The 16,770-nt window shown below is 42.8% G+C and overlaps 1 protein-coding gene across 2 annotated transcripts in view; it reads left to right on the plus strand.

Annotated features, from left to right (window-relative positions):
• The first annotated feature begins 455 nt into the window (after positions 1-455).
• Positions 456-16,770, plus strand: part of KCNIP4 (potassium voltage-gated channel interacting protein 4) — a 1,181,969-nt gene continuing 1,165,654 nt past the window's right edge. The window contains exon 1 of one of the 2 annotated variants that reach the window (XM_029234907.1): positions 456-686. In XM_029234907.1, coding sequence (XP_029090740.1) covers positions 626-686 — 61 coding nt within the window. In that variant the 5' untranslated portion in view covers positions 456-625. The remainder of the gene's footprint in view (positions 687-16,770) is intronic. The other variant, XM_029234911.1, reaches the window with a different exon arrangement.

The raw sequence follows: 16,770 nt of genomic DNA on the forward strand, positions 1-16,770 counted from the left end.
GCTCTTCCCATCTGGTGTCCTTCGAATTCAGCCTAACTTTGCGCAGCAACATCGCGAGCTCTAGCCTTGACTTGGAGCCCCTGGGGGATCCGGCAGCGCGTTCTCTGCGAAGGCGCGGTGCCCTCGAGCCCCTCTGCAGAGCCGGCGCTGCGCGCACCAAGAAGGGGTCCGGGAGGCGCCGCTCACAACCCGCTGGCAACTCTCGGAGTCGCCTCCGGTCTCCTTAGGGTCTGGCTACTCGGTGGCCAGACCCCCGCGCCAGCACCCCCTCCCCCATCCGGTGACTCGGCCGCAGGTGGCAGAGGCGGCGCGCGGAGCGGGAGAGGGGAGGGGCGCCTCGCTCCCGGGCTCTCGGTTGGCGGCTCCCGCTTCCAGCCCGCCGCCCGCGCGCCCCCGCCGCCCAGCTCCGCGCAGCGCCCCCGGCGCCCCCCTCCGGCCTCCGCCCGCACCTGCACCCCGCTCCGCGCGCTTCGCAGCCGCCGCCGCTGCCGTCGCCTCTCTCTCTCCCAGCGCGGCGGACGCCCCCGGGCTGAGCGGCGAGGGCGCTCTGGTGCTAGACCCATCTCCAGACACCCCTGGGCCGGTTGACTCCCGAGTCCCGCTCCTGCACCCCGCGTCCCCAAAGATGAATGTGAGGAGGGTGGAAAGCATCTCGGCTCAGCTGGAGGAGGCGAGCTCCACAGGCGGTAGGATGCAATAAGCATTGGAGCGGGCGCCCGCTTCTACCCTCCTTCCCTTGCAAGCTCAGACGGGGATCCCTTCCCGGGCTGGGGACGCTTGTTGCCTCTGCTGCATGAGAAACAGTCACCGGGGTGGGACTGGGAAGGGGAGGCGGCAGCGGCGGGAATGGGGGTGCGAAGGAGAGGGGGTGCATGCGAGGTCCAGGTCGGGGAAGAAGAGGTGTTTGAAGTGTGTGTGAAACTCGCCGGTGGCGGGGTCCCCTGCGATCCTGTGCCTACTTTTGCCTTCTCTGAAAATTTCCCATGTTGTTGGTGCATCTGCCAGGTGACTTTAGACCACACACTTCCTTCTTCTAACACCTGGGGATAAATGAGCTGAAATAGTATTGATCCTCTCCCTCCACGTTGCCTTTATGCTCCCAAACATTTCTTCATTAAAACTCTGTTTTGGTCCCCTGGTAATATACAGGCGGAATGTTTCCCAGGTCAGATGCTTCAGCAGAACCGTTTATGTCTTGTTTTTGCCAGCTTCAGTTTGGTGTGTTCAGAGAAAATGGTCCTCAGTGGCCCTTGGAAATAATTTATACATAGTACAGCCTTGGAAAGGTACTGGGCACTCTGTGCAAGGAGCTTGGTTTCAGAGTTTTGTGCATTCTGCGAAAGCAGGGAAAGGGCACATTTTGATCAGTTTAGTGGTATCCGTAGCGAAATACGGGACGGTATCTCCCACCCCCCTCAACCCAATAAAGCCTCTTCGGTTGAATCGATTTGTTTTTAGATAGCTTCAATGTGTATAGTTTTTTAGAGGAGCCGTAAATCGAATGAAGGGTGTTGTAGGGAACCTGAGAGTGATTGAAAGCCGGACATTTCCCAGATTATATAAGATGAGGAGTCACATATGGCTATGAAAAACTTGCACTTGATGTAAAGTTGCAAGGAAAGAGGCATTTCCACATTCTACCTGTTTATATCCAGGGAAATGGGGCCACTTCAACTTGAGTCCATCACCCTAATTTATGGACATTGAGATTTGGACACATTCCCTTTCTTCCCTTCCCTCCATTAGTTCAGGTGATTGTAACTGGGAGGACTCTAGTCTTCTTAGTATGTGAAATTTTAAAGAAAATGTCCTTGTAGGCTAGAAAAAATAATATGACGGTCACCTTTAAAGCCCCAAATTTGACTTGTAATGATGTTTCGTTTAGGTCTTCCTTGTGACGATAGCTGCCACTCATTGCAAACTAAGTATGTCTAGGATATATTTTATGAGCGATACTCATAATCTTGAAGAGACTGAATTTTTCAGAATGGCAGTTTAAGTGTAGAGCGCTCAGTAGTTGCTGAGTTCATAGGCTCTCTGTCTTTGCAGTTCCTTTGACTCAGAATAGGGTAGGGAGCTAGCTATCCTTTCAGGGACTTACTCATGCACAAGGCAATAGTAGGTACTCAAAGATAGAGAGGGTTGTAGGATCATAAGTCCGGGCAACTGGGTGGCTTGCATCGTCCGGCCGCTCAGCGATAACAGCTTTTTGGCTTGGGCCTAGTCTTTAATTGGCCAGATGGGGATTGAATCAGCACGTCTGGTCTATTCACAGTGCCATAGGTGACCATAATCTCTACTGGATAAAATGAGAAAGATGAAATCACATCTGGGGAGTATGATGTATTAAAAATAACTTTCAGTACCATCTCTAGAATCAACATGTGTTCATTGTTCCTTTGGAGAATAGAAAGATATTGATTTATATCTTGGCTCAGGTGGACCAAAAGGGAAGTGTTTTCTGGCTTGAATTGATTTGACACCTGTTTCTTGAATTGTACTCGCACGTTTTTAGAGTTAATTGTTATAGAAGAAAAAAGAAAAAAAAATGTTTGAAGCACCTTTCTTAAGCACCTTTTTTTTTGTTCTTAGTGTAATTGTTTCAAGTTTATATTAGAGAATGATCCCCAGATATGTAGTCTATATTATTTTCAGCAAACATAAGCTTTAGTACGTTGGTGATTTGTGCTCAAATATAGGGTAGTCTTGACAATCCTGGGACAAGAAAAGTGTCATTTTTGAAGGTTTCAACTCTAGTTTCAATTCTTGTTTTAAAACAGTAGTCCCTGACCTCTTGTTTCCTTTCAAATAAGTGGGACATTAGCATAACTTCTTATGTGACCATGATGCTTTTCTCTTGAATATGTGCCTCTTGGATGGAGGTTTATAAAATGATTTAATTGAAATTTAAACAAAATTTAACTGGAGGATCAGACTGAGAGGAATGTATGAAGATGAGAGGGAAATCAGGAGTTGGAGAAGTGTGTGTGTGTGTGTGTGTGTGTGTGTGTGTGTGGTGTGTGTGTGTGTGTGTGTTTTATGACCTGACTCTAGAGCCAGAATACTGTGAAAAACAGTTTGTTGAGAAACACAGGTGAAAACTACACTAAAGTGAAAGTAGGGAGGGAAATGCAGGACAGATGGGAGCAGGGTTGTGTTGCGTTGCTAAAAGTTGAAAATAAAATAACTAATAAAAGCGCATTCCTCACCCTTTTCAACAGGTAATACGTTTAATATGCTAACTGATTAATACCACTTCTAAGTCACTGTAGTTGACACTTAATACTGCGCAGAACAGAAAGTGGGCGCTTGTCAGTGACTTCATACAAGTAGAGAAGCTTTCTTCGGAATCATACTGCCCACTTTTACCCTCCCTCTCATCAGCTTCCACATTAACCCAAAAGCTTGCCCCAAATATATTTTTCATGTCATTGTCCACTCCCATTATTTTGCTCCCCTGCTGTAAAATCAAACATAATCCTGCTACTGGTGGAGAGGGAGATACCAATTCACTGGTGTACTTGAAAGAGAATCAGAAAGAAGGTCAGAGGAAATAGCCCCATAAAACTGTTCATCGGTGTCCTTCATTTGTGCCCTGTAACGTAGGGATGGCAGGTGTTACGTGATGTAGTCTACAGCTAAAAGTGGGGAGGGAAGTGGGTGTTTCGGCAGTTGCTGGAGGAGGTAGTAGAGTGGGCGTGGCCCGCAAATTGACCCAGAGCTGGACCTGGGTAATCAGAGGCCCCTCCCCCAGTCCCCTGTCCTTGGAATGTACGTTCTGCCCACTCTTCTCACAGCCCAAGCCATTTTCAAGGACACAGCCTTGAGAGAGTAACTTGTTGAGATCATCTGGGTGGTATACGTGACTGAACCTACTTAAAGCCTCTATATAAACCTTTAAGAATCTGGTGGGCAGGTGTGGAGATCTCCTCGTCTTGCTTTGCCCAAGACAAGCCTTGTATTTAAGGTCACTTGCTTAGTGAGCCTGCCACCAGCCGATCTGGAGTGGTCCACCTCTTTCTTTGGTCTCTTTCTGTCCTCTGTGTATGGGGCCCAGTATCAAATTTCACCTGGGAAGCTCCTGAGTCTGGGAATCAACAATAGTGCAGTGAATAATCCTCTTCATTTTTGTATTGTGTGATGGATGTATCATGGCTCCAGCTTAAGTTTGGGGTTTATTAAGGATAAGGCAAACTCGGAGTAGTAATTCCACAAGGGTAGTAGTGAAAAGCCTATTTATTCTGAACCAAGGAGAAGAAGCTTTTTATGGCACAAGGCATTATTCTGTTTTCTCTGTGTTGTTGGATGTAAGAAGGTTCTAATCAAATGATATGGTGAAGTGTTAAAATTCAACAACCCTCTTCCCCTTGCTCCACTTTTTTTTTTTCTGGCCAATGCTTATGCAGAGTTTCATAAAATAGGGCTATAGATGGTTTGGAAATTAATGATCCATGCAATATCAAACATGTGTGCAAGATTTCTGTGGAATCGTAGACCAGATAGTAGCTGAATCTTTTGAAGGTCTATTTCTGGGCTTAAAGTTTATGGTCCTTCTTAATCTTTTTTTGTCCATTTATTTGTTTTTCTTGTCCTCTCTGGTTTTCTAGGACATATGGATAATATTGCTTTGCAATATTTCATTGCAGAGTGCGCTTGCTTACTTAATAACCTCCCTTCTTAGGGACTTTCAAGCAGATTAAAGAGTGTGTGTGTGTGTGTGTGTGTGTGTGTGTGTGTGTGAGTGTGAGAGAGAGAGAGAGAGAGAGAAGGAGAAATGGAGGTAAGGAGGGAAAATGAATTTTTAATTTGTTCAATGGGCCTTTACCATCCTTAAAAATATTTTAAAGTTATGTAACTACATCTGCCACTACACATTTATTCACCCTTGGGCATTAAATCACTCACTTCTTTTTCACAACTGTTCATTGCTTAAAAGCCCTAGTGGTCTTTTCTCCATTCACATTGTCCTGAACTCACTGCAATCCTTCATGCTGTTTATCCACCCTCCTTAGAAGACGGTGAACCCTGAGAGCAGAGCCGTTGTGTTGTGCCCACCACTGTGTCCCAGCATCTGGCCTGAAGCCTGACATACAATATTTGCTCAATAACAGATATTTGTTGAATGAAGTCTCCTCCCTTGCATTTTGTGACACTGCATTATTCTCCTTCCTCCTACTTCTCTCACACCTCATTTTCTGACCCTTATTTCTTCCTTTGCTCATTTTGTGCAACTTTGCACAAAGTTCTTTCTTCATTCTCTTCTCTCTCTCTCCTCCCTCCCTAATCTAATTGTGGTTTCGATGCATCTTACCTGGATGCAGAGGACTCCTTAGTCTATAGCTCTGGCCCAACCCCTTTCCACATTACCAGATGGACGTTTCCATGCCCTGTTGGTCAGACCTATGAGCAAGTTTTACCAGCGCCTCGAAATCAGTATGTCAGAAAAGACATATCCTCTCCTCTAAGAATAATTTCTTGTCCAAATTTTGATAATGGTGACATCATTTTCTGAGGTGTGCAGTTATAAAATAAAGCAAAGTGTTTCCTCCTGTATGGTACTTCCTACCTTGATTCTTTCCTCCCCTTCCACGTGGAATCAGTCACCAAGCCTTACTAATTCTCTTCTGATTCTCTTCTAGCTTTTATGTCCAGCTCCCCCCTCCAACTCCCATTGCATCACTCAAGATTATATTATTTCCCAGGCCGTCATGGCTGTCTCCTATTTGCACTGAGTGCCACTCCCAGCTCACAACCAAATAAATTTACTAAAACCTGATTTGAGTCAGGTCCTTCTCTTTGTATGCAAAATCCTTGCCATTACTTATGGAACTAAAAATACTGTTTTCTTAGCTTGATAGTCAAGGTTTCCATGGTGACAGTCCTGTATCCCAACATTTTCTTTTCATGACTCTTCTAGGTCTACACCTTGACCTGCTAAACTGAATTGTTCTCTAGTCCCTACACCTATCTCATGTTGTACCTCCTGCTTAGAATGAACTTCCTGCCCCAACATTACCCACTGAACATTGTTGAATGCTCAACATCACACACGTCCTTCAAGACTCATCTCAAATGCCGTGTCCTTTTCAATGCAGCCTTACTGATTTCTCCCTGTCTCCTCCCTGAAGAATTACACTTTGAATTTTCGTTGGTCATTCTCCTTTCATTTTGACTGATATCTGAATAACAAGGCAGAATACGCTATGTATATTTGTTTGCTGTGCAGTCTTAAGTTGTAACTCCTTGATGGCGAGTACCATACATGAATTGCTAAGTTTTGTACCCCTGCGGATGACTGGCACAGTGCTTCAAAAAATAGTAGGTGCTTAAAATGTAGTTACGGAATTTAAACCACACTGCCCAATGGTAGACCCATCAAAGACCCAAAATTACAATTCACGTTTGATTGCTTGTTCAGCCGTCTACCGGAAGTGGAGTTGTTTCTTGGTTCTGTCTTTTCCATTCAGTGGGCCAGGTCTATGAGCAGAGTCATCTGACACCAAGATAGTGCTGTTCTGAACTGTGCATGTTCTTGCATCTGTAATGCATGGCTGTGAGAGTTTACATCATTTCCAAAGAAGAGCTTAATAAGTAACCAGTGTTTTCTGTGTATTTAGAGCAATAGGCAGTGTCATCTTTGGATACTGTTGCTATGACTGTCCCTCATCCTTAATACCTTCCAGACTTATCACCCCTAGGATTGGTAGTTCAGGGGACCCCCAGTTAGTGATTCTCACCTCTCCTAGTTCCCCTTCCAATAAAAGAGTGGAAACATGAGTTAAGTACTCACTCTGAATCATGATCGTGATTGTCGATACTAGTCTGAGTTAGTGTTACAGAGAATAGGCCTTAACATTTCCCAACCCAGAGCCTAACTGGCTACACCACCATGTCTGCCATTATTATTACCATCATCATTATCTTCATCAGATGATAAATCCTTTCATTATAGCAGTGGCTGTGGAAAGGAATGGAAAAACTGAAGCATCATTCAGCGTATACACATCCACTTCCTCCGGCGCATTTTCTTTCATATCAGACTTCACAGAATCAGGCCGTGTTGGGAGGGAATTGGCAGAGCTGCGGAAACCATGGCAGGGCTGAGATGAGATGAGGTTCAGTATTTTTTACTCTCACCGCTGGGGCTGTCTCCCTTCTTGCCTAGTTTCTTTGCTGTAGGCCGCTCTATACACATCCACATCCACATATTATTAGAAAGTCTGAAAAACAGAGAGACTCTCAGCGTTTACACATGTAACTTCTTTGTACACTCTGACCATCTAATGAATAATGTGAACATGGATATAAATGTAAAATTTGCCATATTGAGCACTTGGCCTTCATGCCAATATGTTTTGTTTTTGTTTTTTTTTTTTTGCGGTACGCAGACCTCTCACTGTTGTGGCCTCTCCCGTTGCGGAGCACAGGCTCCGGATGCACGGGCTCAGTGGCCATGGCTCACGGGCCCAGCTGCTCCGCAGCATGTGGGATCTTCCCCGACCGGGGCACGAACCCGTGTCCCCTGCATCGGCAGGCGGACTCTCAACCACTGCGCCACCAGGGAAGCCCATGCCAATATGTTAAAGGCTGATTTTTCTTCTCTAATGGACACAGCCAGTGTGGTTGGATGACTGTCCCATTGGAAATAGGTTGTCCCTTTGGATATATTATTGACCTTTTGGAAACTTCTCTCTCCTACATAGTCTACCCTAATTATTTATTTAGGTAAAAATAAGTAGTCAACCCATTTTACAGTAACAGTGCATAACTTTTTGGTTACCTGGAATTTGGACTAGCTAGTTAGGAAAGTGTCCCCCCAGGTATTCGGGCAGCGTCTGCTCATGAACAGTGAATAAAAAGTCTTCAGGGAATTCGAACTGGCAACTTTTTATAGATCTTTACGCTAAAAAGGTTTTGGAGAAGAAGTAGACTTCATCCCCAGATGTCAACACTTCTTAATATTTGAAGGATCTTTTGAGTGAAGCAGCTTATTTAAGAAATGACATTATCTGTAGCCCAAATAGGAATCAAAATCAGATTTGACTGATATAGTAACTACTGCAGTCTAATGACTATGCATGCTTCCTCCCTTCCTCCCCCTCTCCCTCCCTCTCTCTTTCTCTCTCTCTCTCTCTCATGTCTTCATTATATTAGCATCTGCACACTGTATTACAGATGCCCGGGTGCCCTGAAGAATGTCCCCAAATATGATTTTTTTTAAACCAGAGAAAATGTGACTTCCAAAAGTCTTCATGAGCTTCATAATAAAATTGGGTGAAAATAGCACATGTAGCTATTAAACTGATCTACATCTCAGAATAGATATCCTGCCAGGGGCTTTATTTTGGGTTGTAACTTTTTTGTACTTTAATTAAATTTTCATTAGAATACCATGAGAAACTACTCACAAAAAAATTGATCTAGCCCATACCTTTTATCCATGTTTTGTATGTGGTAAGTGCTCCAGGGATGTGTTGAATGAATAAAAGCATTTTATATTATGGTTATACCCTAAAGGTGGAGATACCCTCTCGTACTCCAATCCATTCCATCACTGTGGAAATGGGATCATTAGGTCTTCTTGTTGTGTCTGCAGGGAGTTTGGAAAAAAACCCAGACAATAATATAGAAATAACAAACAGACATTTCAAAAATAACCCTGTCAAATCCAGTCCTGAGAACAAGTTTGATTTAGAGCAATTTTATTTAATTCAGAAAGGTGGGAACATGGGAACATATAAAATAGCTACTGAGTATCATGTTGCTGTTCCTCTTTCTTCACCTATAAGATGGTGGTAATTATATCCATTTGTAGGTTACAGGGATGCATTCCGTAATGATGAAATGAGATTAATCAGCAAAAGTATGTATTTACAATGAAGCTACTTGGTGCTGGGATGAGTGAGATGTAGAGACTGCCTTTAGAGACCTTACGGTTTATTCAAGAGATATTTACTGAGTATGCACCAGGTATGTAGAGTCGAGTAGGGGAGAAATAAATAAACATGTATATTTTAAAATATTCGTTGCCATACAGACATAAAGATGAAGTGAGATGGATGTTGAAAAGCAAGATTACCTCCAGTTGATATAAGTGCCATTCCTTTCCAAGTGGATGCAGTGAAAGCAGTGATATTGAACTTGATTTTTCTCTCCTTGGGATCTTACAAAATAAAGCTATCAAAAGAACTGAGCTCAAAATTCTATATTTGTTCTATCGTCCAATATTTTCCTGCCTTCCATTCTCCTGTAATATGGGTTTATGTGTCCACCACTTAAATACATTGTGACATTATCTAAGCCATTTTAAAGATTTTTAAAACCTATGATGCTGGGAGTCTGTGAAGAAGTGCACTTTTTTCATAAAACAAACATGATTTTGATGCTTGGAGAATACAAAATGAGTAATAACTTCTATTTAAAGGTAGTCACAAAGGAACTGAAAATGCCTAGCTCTTTATTTGCCAGTTTAAATAATGTTCTGGTAAAGGAAGAGGCATTTCAAGTTAGTGTAGGATTTTAAAAAATTAAGTAGAGGCATGGACATATATACACTACCAAACGTAAGGTAGATAGCTAGTGGGAAGCAGCTGCATAGCACAGGGAGATCAGCTCGGTGCTTTGTGACCGCCTGGAGGGGTGGGATAGGGAGGGTGGGAGGGAGGGAGACGCAAGAGGGAAGAGATATGGGAACATACGTATATATGTAACTGATTCATTTTGTTGTAAAGCAGAAACTAACACACCATTGTAAAGCAGTTATACTCCAATAAAGATGTTAAAAAAAATTAAGTAGAATATCACTCTAATTCTTAAATGTGACTTTATAGAATCAATCATTTATCATAAGGATATTATTATACCTGATTTAATACTGTGAGCACTTGTGAACATCAGATTCGCTAAGTCTTTCTTGCATCTTTTCCAAGAATTCCTCAAATACTCCTTTTGTATCATCTATTTCCCCAAACGCCCTTTAATTTGAGGCTTCCTTCTGGGCTGCGTGGTATTATTGCAATCTGTTTCCTATTTCCTTTTCTCGCTTGGTCCGGTTTCATCATAGTTTCCTGCTGAAGTTGTGATTTCTGAGAGAGTTGGTGCAGGTTCTGAAACACAGGTGCCTCACGTTAATTTGAAGGTTGTGGGGAGGGAAATCTTGGGAAACAAGAATAAAATAATGAGAGTTCAGAACCAGGCGTTGGGAAATGTGGAAAAAGGAAGGTGGAAACTGTAAAATACAGCCATATGCGGGGACACAGAGGGAGAGAATTCTCCTGCTATTTATTTAAAGAACAAACCCCATTTTTGATGGTGGTTTTATAAGATAGTTTTTAAAAAGGCAGCACATCCTAAACTGCAAAACTCAAAGGTGATATAAATGCTAGTGCTTCTGACATAAGTACCAGATTTGCCGTTAAACCATATAAAACCTCCTAGTTCAATTAAAGTTGTGGGTATAGATTCTGAATGAAAATTAGTCACTACAAAACCTAATACTTTAAGATTTTTGTTCACTTCTCAGGGTAAATACAATGTAAAATCTACAAACACTACACTGGGAAGATTGAACTGTAGAAATAATTTGTTAGAAACATTGCAATTTAAAGCACAGTTACATTTATCTTGGATCCCTGATCATGAGATTGTGGCTTTTCATAAATATCATTAGAATAGAGTTTCAGATCTCAAGCAGTGACAGTTATAACTTCTTAATGCAATTTATGTTCTGGTAGTTTCAAAATAGTTTTGAGGATGCTATTCAACAGTCCTTTGAAACACATTGATCAATTACCTACTAGAGGAGGGACACTGCAAGTCAATATTTCAGAAAATAAAAAAGCATGTTAGTTGTTTAGGAATTAAGCTTTTAAATCATATCTTCCTTCTCCACCCCAGAATTCTACTTGATCTGAATTGTATATTGATTAGGTAGAGCATGTTGGCTTATCTCATTTTCACAGACACGTGCTAACTAAATACTTTCTAGGACCCTGGGGTAAGTCCTTGATGGAGGATATCAGAAGCTGCAGTCCTTGTCTTCTATGAAATAACAAGCTGAAGGAGCACAGAGTACACCTTTCATAATCACACGGTTTGTTACTAAGTGATACGGGTTTCAGAGTCACATAAAATACAAAACAAGTCCTATGTGGAAAAACTATCTAGTAGACTAGATAATATTGCTACTCCACATGTCAGTGGGGGATTCTCCAAATGGGAGGCAATTTATTCTTTTGTAAAACGTATTAAAATACCTATTATTTGTCAAGTATTGTTCTAAGTACTAGAATACAGAGATGAAAAATATCCCATGGGAAACCCTGAATCTAGTTAAAGAGATAGACATGTGAGATGGTAATTGGAATGTCAAAGTCTTAGGACAGCACTAAGCACAGAGTGCTTTGGAAAGACATATATGAGTCACCTCATTCAGATAGGTAGGATCACAGTAAGCTCCCTAGACTGGATGGGAATGGAGGATGAGAATGAGTTTTCCAGGTAAAGACAGCAGGTGGGATGATGGATGTTTTAGGCAGGGAATGCTGTGGTTCTGAGGCTGGTTCTAAGGAAACGTGGTGGTACAATCAGGGGACAGTGAGAAGTCCCGTGTTCAGTGAAGGTTGGGGTAGAAGGAAAATGGAGAGCTGGAGCAGTAGTCAGCATCAGGATGTGAAGGCATCGGGGAGCTACTGATACATTTCAGTCAAGAGCACAGCATGACCACATTTGCACATTGGGAAGATTACTGCAGTGATGTGGCAAATGGACCGAAGGGGAATGAAACAGTGGGCATGGAGACCTGCTGAGGTAGACTTGCAGGTGGGACACACTGGGATCGTAGTAAAGCACTGGTGATGTGGTGGAGGATGGAGGGTACACATGAGATAAGCAGAGGATGAGACCAAGAAGACTTGATGTTAGGTTGTAATTGGGGTTGACGGAGAAGTAGCAGCCTGGGTCATCTTCTAGATTTGTGGTTTGGGTGACTGGTGGGTGACATATGTTTATGAAGATGGGAAATACAGAAGGAGGTTTAGTTGAAAGAAAATGAGATCAGTTTGGGACTGTAACATTTAAGACCTTTTGGGATATCAAAATGGAGATGTCCAGTAGGTGCTGGGCTGTAGAAATCCGGTACATAAGAGTGAGATTTGATTCTGTAGACAGTGGGGAGCCAGTTGAATTTAGGAGTGACAGAATGAGGAATATTAATTTTGCATAGCTGTGTAGGCTGCACCGTTGGCAAAGATGTCATTAGGAGGCTGTTGTATTAGTCTAAATGAGGGAAAATAAATGTTTGAACAATGCTAAAGGCAGTGGGAATGGAAGGGTGGGATGACTGGGAAGGAGAAAGATGGGGAGATTGGTGACGAGTGCCTCATGGTGTCATGATGGAGAAGCAAGGAAGACAACAGGTTTTGGGGGGTAAGATAGCATGTTCATTTTTAGAAATATTGATTTTGATGTGCTAGGTGAGCATCCAGGTCAAACTGTCCCAAAGGCAGTTGGAAACATGGAGTTCAAGTTTAGTTGATTTCAGAGAAGCACACGTTTATTAAGCATCCAGTGTTGTGATAGGTATTGGGAATAGAGAGATAAATGAGCGATGGCCTTACTCCCAAGAGGCTGGCTATCAAACTAAGCTGGAGAGTCAAATTTGGGAGCCAGTTGCAAATAGATAAAGGTAATTGAAGACATGAAGGTGAGTAGGGGACAAAGTTTAGGATTAGACCTATGAAGAATAAGGGTGGAAGATGAGTGTAAAATCAGGAAAACGTGTGGAGAAGAAATTGGAGAGGAGAATGTTATGGAAGTCAGTGCCCCGCACACGGATGGCCCATACTTGTCAACTAATGGGGAATAAAAGAGTTTCAAAAAGCCAGAGCTAGTTAACAGAGTGAATTGCTGCAGAACATTAATGGTATATAAAGAATGGGGTCTAAGGATAAGACTCTGGGGTCAGAGCTAGGGTTCAGGTACGGTGTCTGCTACCCTTGGAAGCCGCGTGGCCTCTTTGTAACTTAGCCTCTTTATGTGTGCCTGGAACATTCTTGCCCCATATACTCCATTGTTTTGCTTCCTCACTTTTTCAGGTTCCCATTAAAATATTACTTCTCTGATGACTTCATCTAATATAACAGTTCAGCTGTGTCTCCCTATTCCCTGACCCTACTTTCCTTCATAGCTTTTATACTATATTTTTTCAAAGAAAAAAAATTACATATACTATACGACTATGATATTATTTATATATACTATAATGATATTTATATATACTATATTTTTGTGTCTATTTTTTTACTATCTTCCCTATTAAAATTCACTCAAATGTATGTTGAATGGTAAATCAATGAAAAGAACCCATTTCGACAGGTTGCATTGAGGACGAACTGAACTAATGTGTATATCAAGTGCTCAGCGTAGTGCCTGGCAAATAGTTAGGACCTGATAAATGTGAGTTGTGGTCATTTTTGTAATTACTTTGGACTGAGAAAAAGCCCTTTAATCCCGAGGATGGGCGGTCAGGAGAGTGGTGAGATTGGGAGCGTGGGGGCAGTTATAGAGGGAGGGAGTTGTGAGGAAGGGCACTTGCTCCTTGGAAGGGGTCAATCTTGTCCTCTAAGGCAGAAGGGAAGGAGAGGCAGTCCTGGAGGGGTCTGCTGCGGAGCACCCTGTGGAGGAGCTGGGCTGTGAGTGGCCAGGGGGGTTTAGAGAGGTTTCGAGGAAGCATTTAATGCGTGGCATGAAGGACTTTGCGGGGACAGCAGTTTGCAGTCGGTAATGGTCTGAGAGATATTGAGGCTGAGAAATGAGATTGGGGAGAGTCTCAGAATGGTGGATTTTATCCAGTGGACAACGAGTCAAGGTTTCTGAGAAGGATGATGGCATAATAAAAGCGACGCTGTAGGAAGAGTTGTCTTGTTTTGGTGTGAAGGAAGGATGAAAGGAGGAGAGGGTTCAGGTGGACAGGTGAGCTGAGGAGACACTGCTGTTATCCAGATTTTAAAAAGGATTGGCCACTTGGGGAGGGGTGTTAGAGGGGAAGAAGATGAATTTGTCAGAATTCTTGTGGCATTATGGGTGGTCTTTGTAACTGATTGCATGTGGGTGTGGCGTCGGGTGGGAGATCAAGGAGCAGCGGGGTCAAAGATGTGCACATGAGCAGACTCCACACTCGACTTAGGGGTCTGAGTAAAGGCCTTTGCTTATGATGATGGGAAGCTATTATCTGGAAGACGGAGGAAGGAAATTGTGTGTGTCTGTTGTGTGTGTGTATATGTAGGGCCAGAAGTGCTATGTTCAACATTATATTTGGGGTACTAGAAGTGTACCCTGGTAAGGGGAACACCAGGTAGTTTTGAATATCCCTTTTATTGACAAATGAATGGAGGCTCAAAGGGGTTGAGCAGCGCACCCATCGCCACACAGCTAGTGATGGGAGAACAGGGATATCAACTAAGGCAATATTAATTGAGACATTCTGGCTACACAGAATATGCCTGGATGGGGCAGGGCTGTGGGTGAGTGAGGAGTGGCACTCTGGGCTGACCTGATATTGTTCTGGAAGGGCTGGGCTAAGCTCAGCAGATGCAGTGCCTATTGCCCTGTTTTGTGGTACATGGAGTTAAAGGGCAAGTGACCTGACACAGTTCCATGTGGATTTCTAGATCATGTCCAAGGTAAAGATCCAAAGCCAGGACCCAATTCAAGTGATGCTGCATGGGAAACGCCTTGATACCCAGCTTTGTGGGTTGGGAAAAAGAACCATTCGTGCTTGAAGGGTTTGAATGAAAACAACCTGCAGGGCCTCCCTGAGCCTGAGTTGAAGGGCTGATGGAAGTGATTGATGTGGGCAAGCTAGTGGCAGGTGAGGGTCTGGGCAAACTGGGCATTGGAAGTGCCGTACACAGGGAAGCTTTTGAAGGATGTGTATTATCCCATGAAAAGATATGATTTTGATTCAGAGAGCGTTCTACTTGCACAGCTGCCCTCGCTCCATTGCCTCCCCTCCCTGGACTACTTGATTCTGCATCACGTCTCCCACCCACCCTGTGGACACTGGGCACAGGCAATCTTGCTGAGACTAACCAAATGAGAATATATAGCATTACTGCAAGCCATGGACTCCAGCCATCATCCTCCATCCTGCCACAATAAGTCATGAATCCTATTACTACTGTTCCTTAAGGAATACAGTTTTAATTAATTGTTTGGTATCTGCCAAGCCAGAGTAAAGAGGCTGTGCACACTTCCAGGACCCACAGGGGTGTTCACATATTTGTTGACCAATGGATAATGAAGTGCCTCTAAATGTACTGACAGAAAAGCAGTCAAATATTGTTATAACTGTTAGGTGAGCCTCAAAATTCTGCCATCTTGAAATGCAATAAGCAAGCACTTAGGGAGCTCAAAGAAATTTTTTTCCTTCTCTTTCTCTCCCTCTCTCCCTGAGTCTCAGGACACACTTCACTCAAGTTCACTCTAGTCAGCACATTTATTTAGCATGTATTATAAATCAAACATTGTGCTGGGTGCTTGGGGGATACAGATACCATCTCTGTCTACACAAATGGCTAGCAAGGAGTAGAGACCTTCAACAATGCATTAGCAGCATGATGAGAATTTCAGAACAGTGAGCAAAAGGTGCTATAGGAACACATGGGAAGAAACTGAATACGTTTTAGGGGTCAGAAAACAACTCCTAAAGGGAGTGTAAATTAAGTTGACACCTGAATGATACTTAGAGGTAGAAACAAGATTGGAGAACATACTTGAACTAAAAATGTCCAAAAAAAAAAAAGAGTGAGAGACTGGAGATAAATGCTGAAGAGGCAGGTAGGGCCAGATGGTTGAGTTTGAGTTTTATTAAGGATTTGGACTTTATCCTAAGGGCAATGAGAAGTGATCAGAGGTGTTAAGCAGGGGAACAAAATAACCAAATAACTACATCACATCTTCTGGCCTTGGGCCGTACACTCAGCAAAAAGTGTAATGCGGTTATCCCAGTGACCAGCAAACTGTTGATCTTGCCTTTCTGGCATCTGAAATTATTTTCTTGTTCTGTCTTGTTTTTTGTTTTTTTGTTTTTCCATTTACCTTTTCTCTTCTGCCTTGCCTACCATCTGAAATCTGATTCTTTTCTGTGATTTAGAACTCTTTGCTAGCTATGTAGTGTCTAGGTCAGCAGTCTCCAAGGTGTCCTGAACTTGTACCCTATCTGTAAAAATATTTTGAGCATGTACTTTCATTTTTATAGGTTTCATCATAAATTATACACATACTTCAAGAAGTGTGCATACTAATTATTAGTAAAGCTTAACTTCTTTCTTTTCTTAGGTAATAATAAGCATGCTGGAAAGAGTAATGTCAAACCCAAAAGGTTTGATCCTGATAACCTCTCATGGAGGCATTTCTATCTATTCTTGACTAGTATAAAGAGAAGAGTGTAATATACTCGAGTTTATAGCCTAGGACAAAACCGTGAGTGGCAAAGAACTATAAATGATGTGCAGTTATCAATGGTTAACTTCCATAAGTATTTATGTGTTTACTTTTACAGACATCAAGTGTTGCAGAGGTAATGCTACCTTGCAACGCTGCTATTAACTATTCACCCTTCCTCAGTGCTTCGGGCCAGTTGCAGCCATCCCCATCCCAACTGAGAACTTTTCTGCTCTGTTCGGACTCATCTTTGTCCTGATTTGTTTCTGGCGTACTCTTTCTGCATTCTGAGTTTTCCACTGCTTCATGCATGATGGATGTTACAAT

Source organism: Monodon monoceros, unplaced genomic scaffold, assembly GCF_005190385.1.
Source record: "Monodon monoceros isolate NGI ecotype Baffin Bay Population unplaced genomic scaffold, NGI_Narwhal_1 Super_Scaffold_20, whole genome shotgun sequence".
Taxonomy (NCBI): Eukaryota; Metazoa; Chordata; class Mammalia; order Artiodactyla; family Monodontidae; genus Monodon; species Monodon monoceros.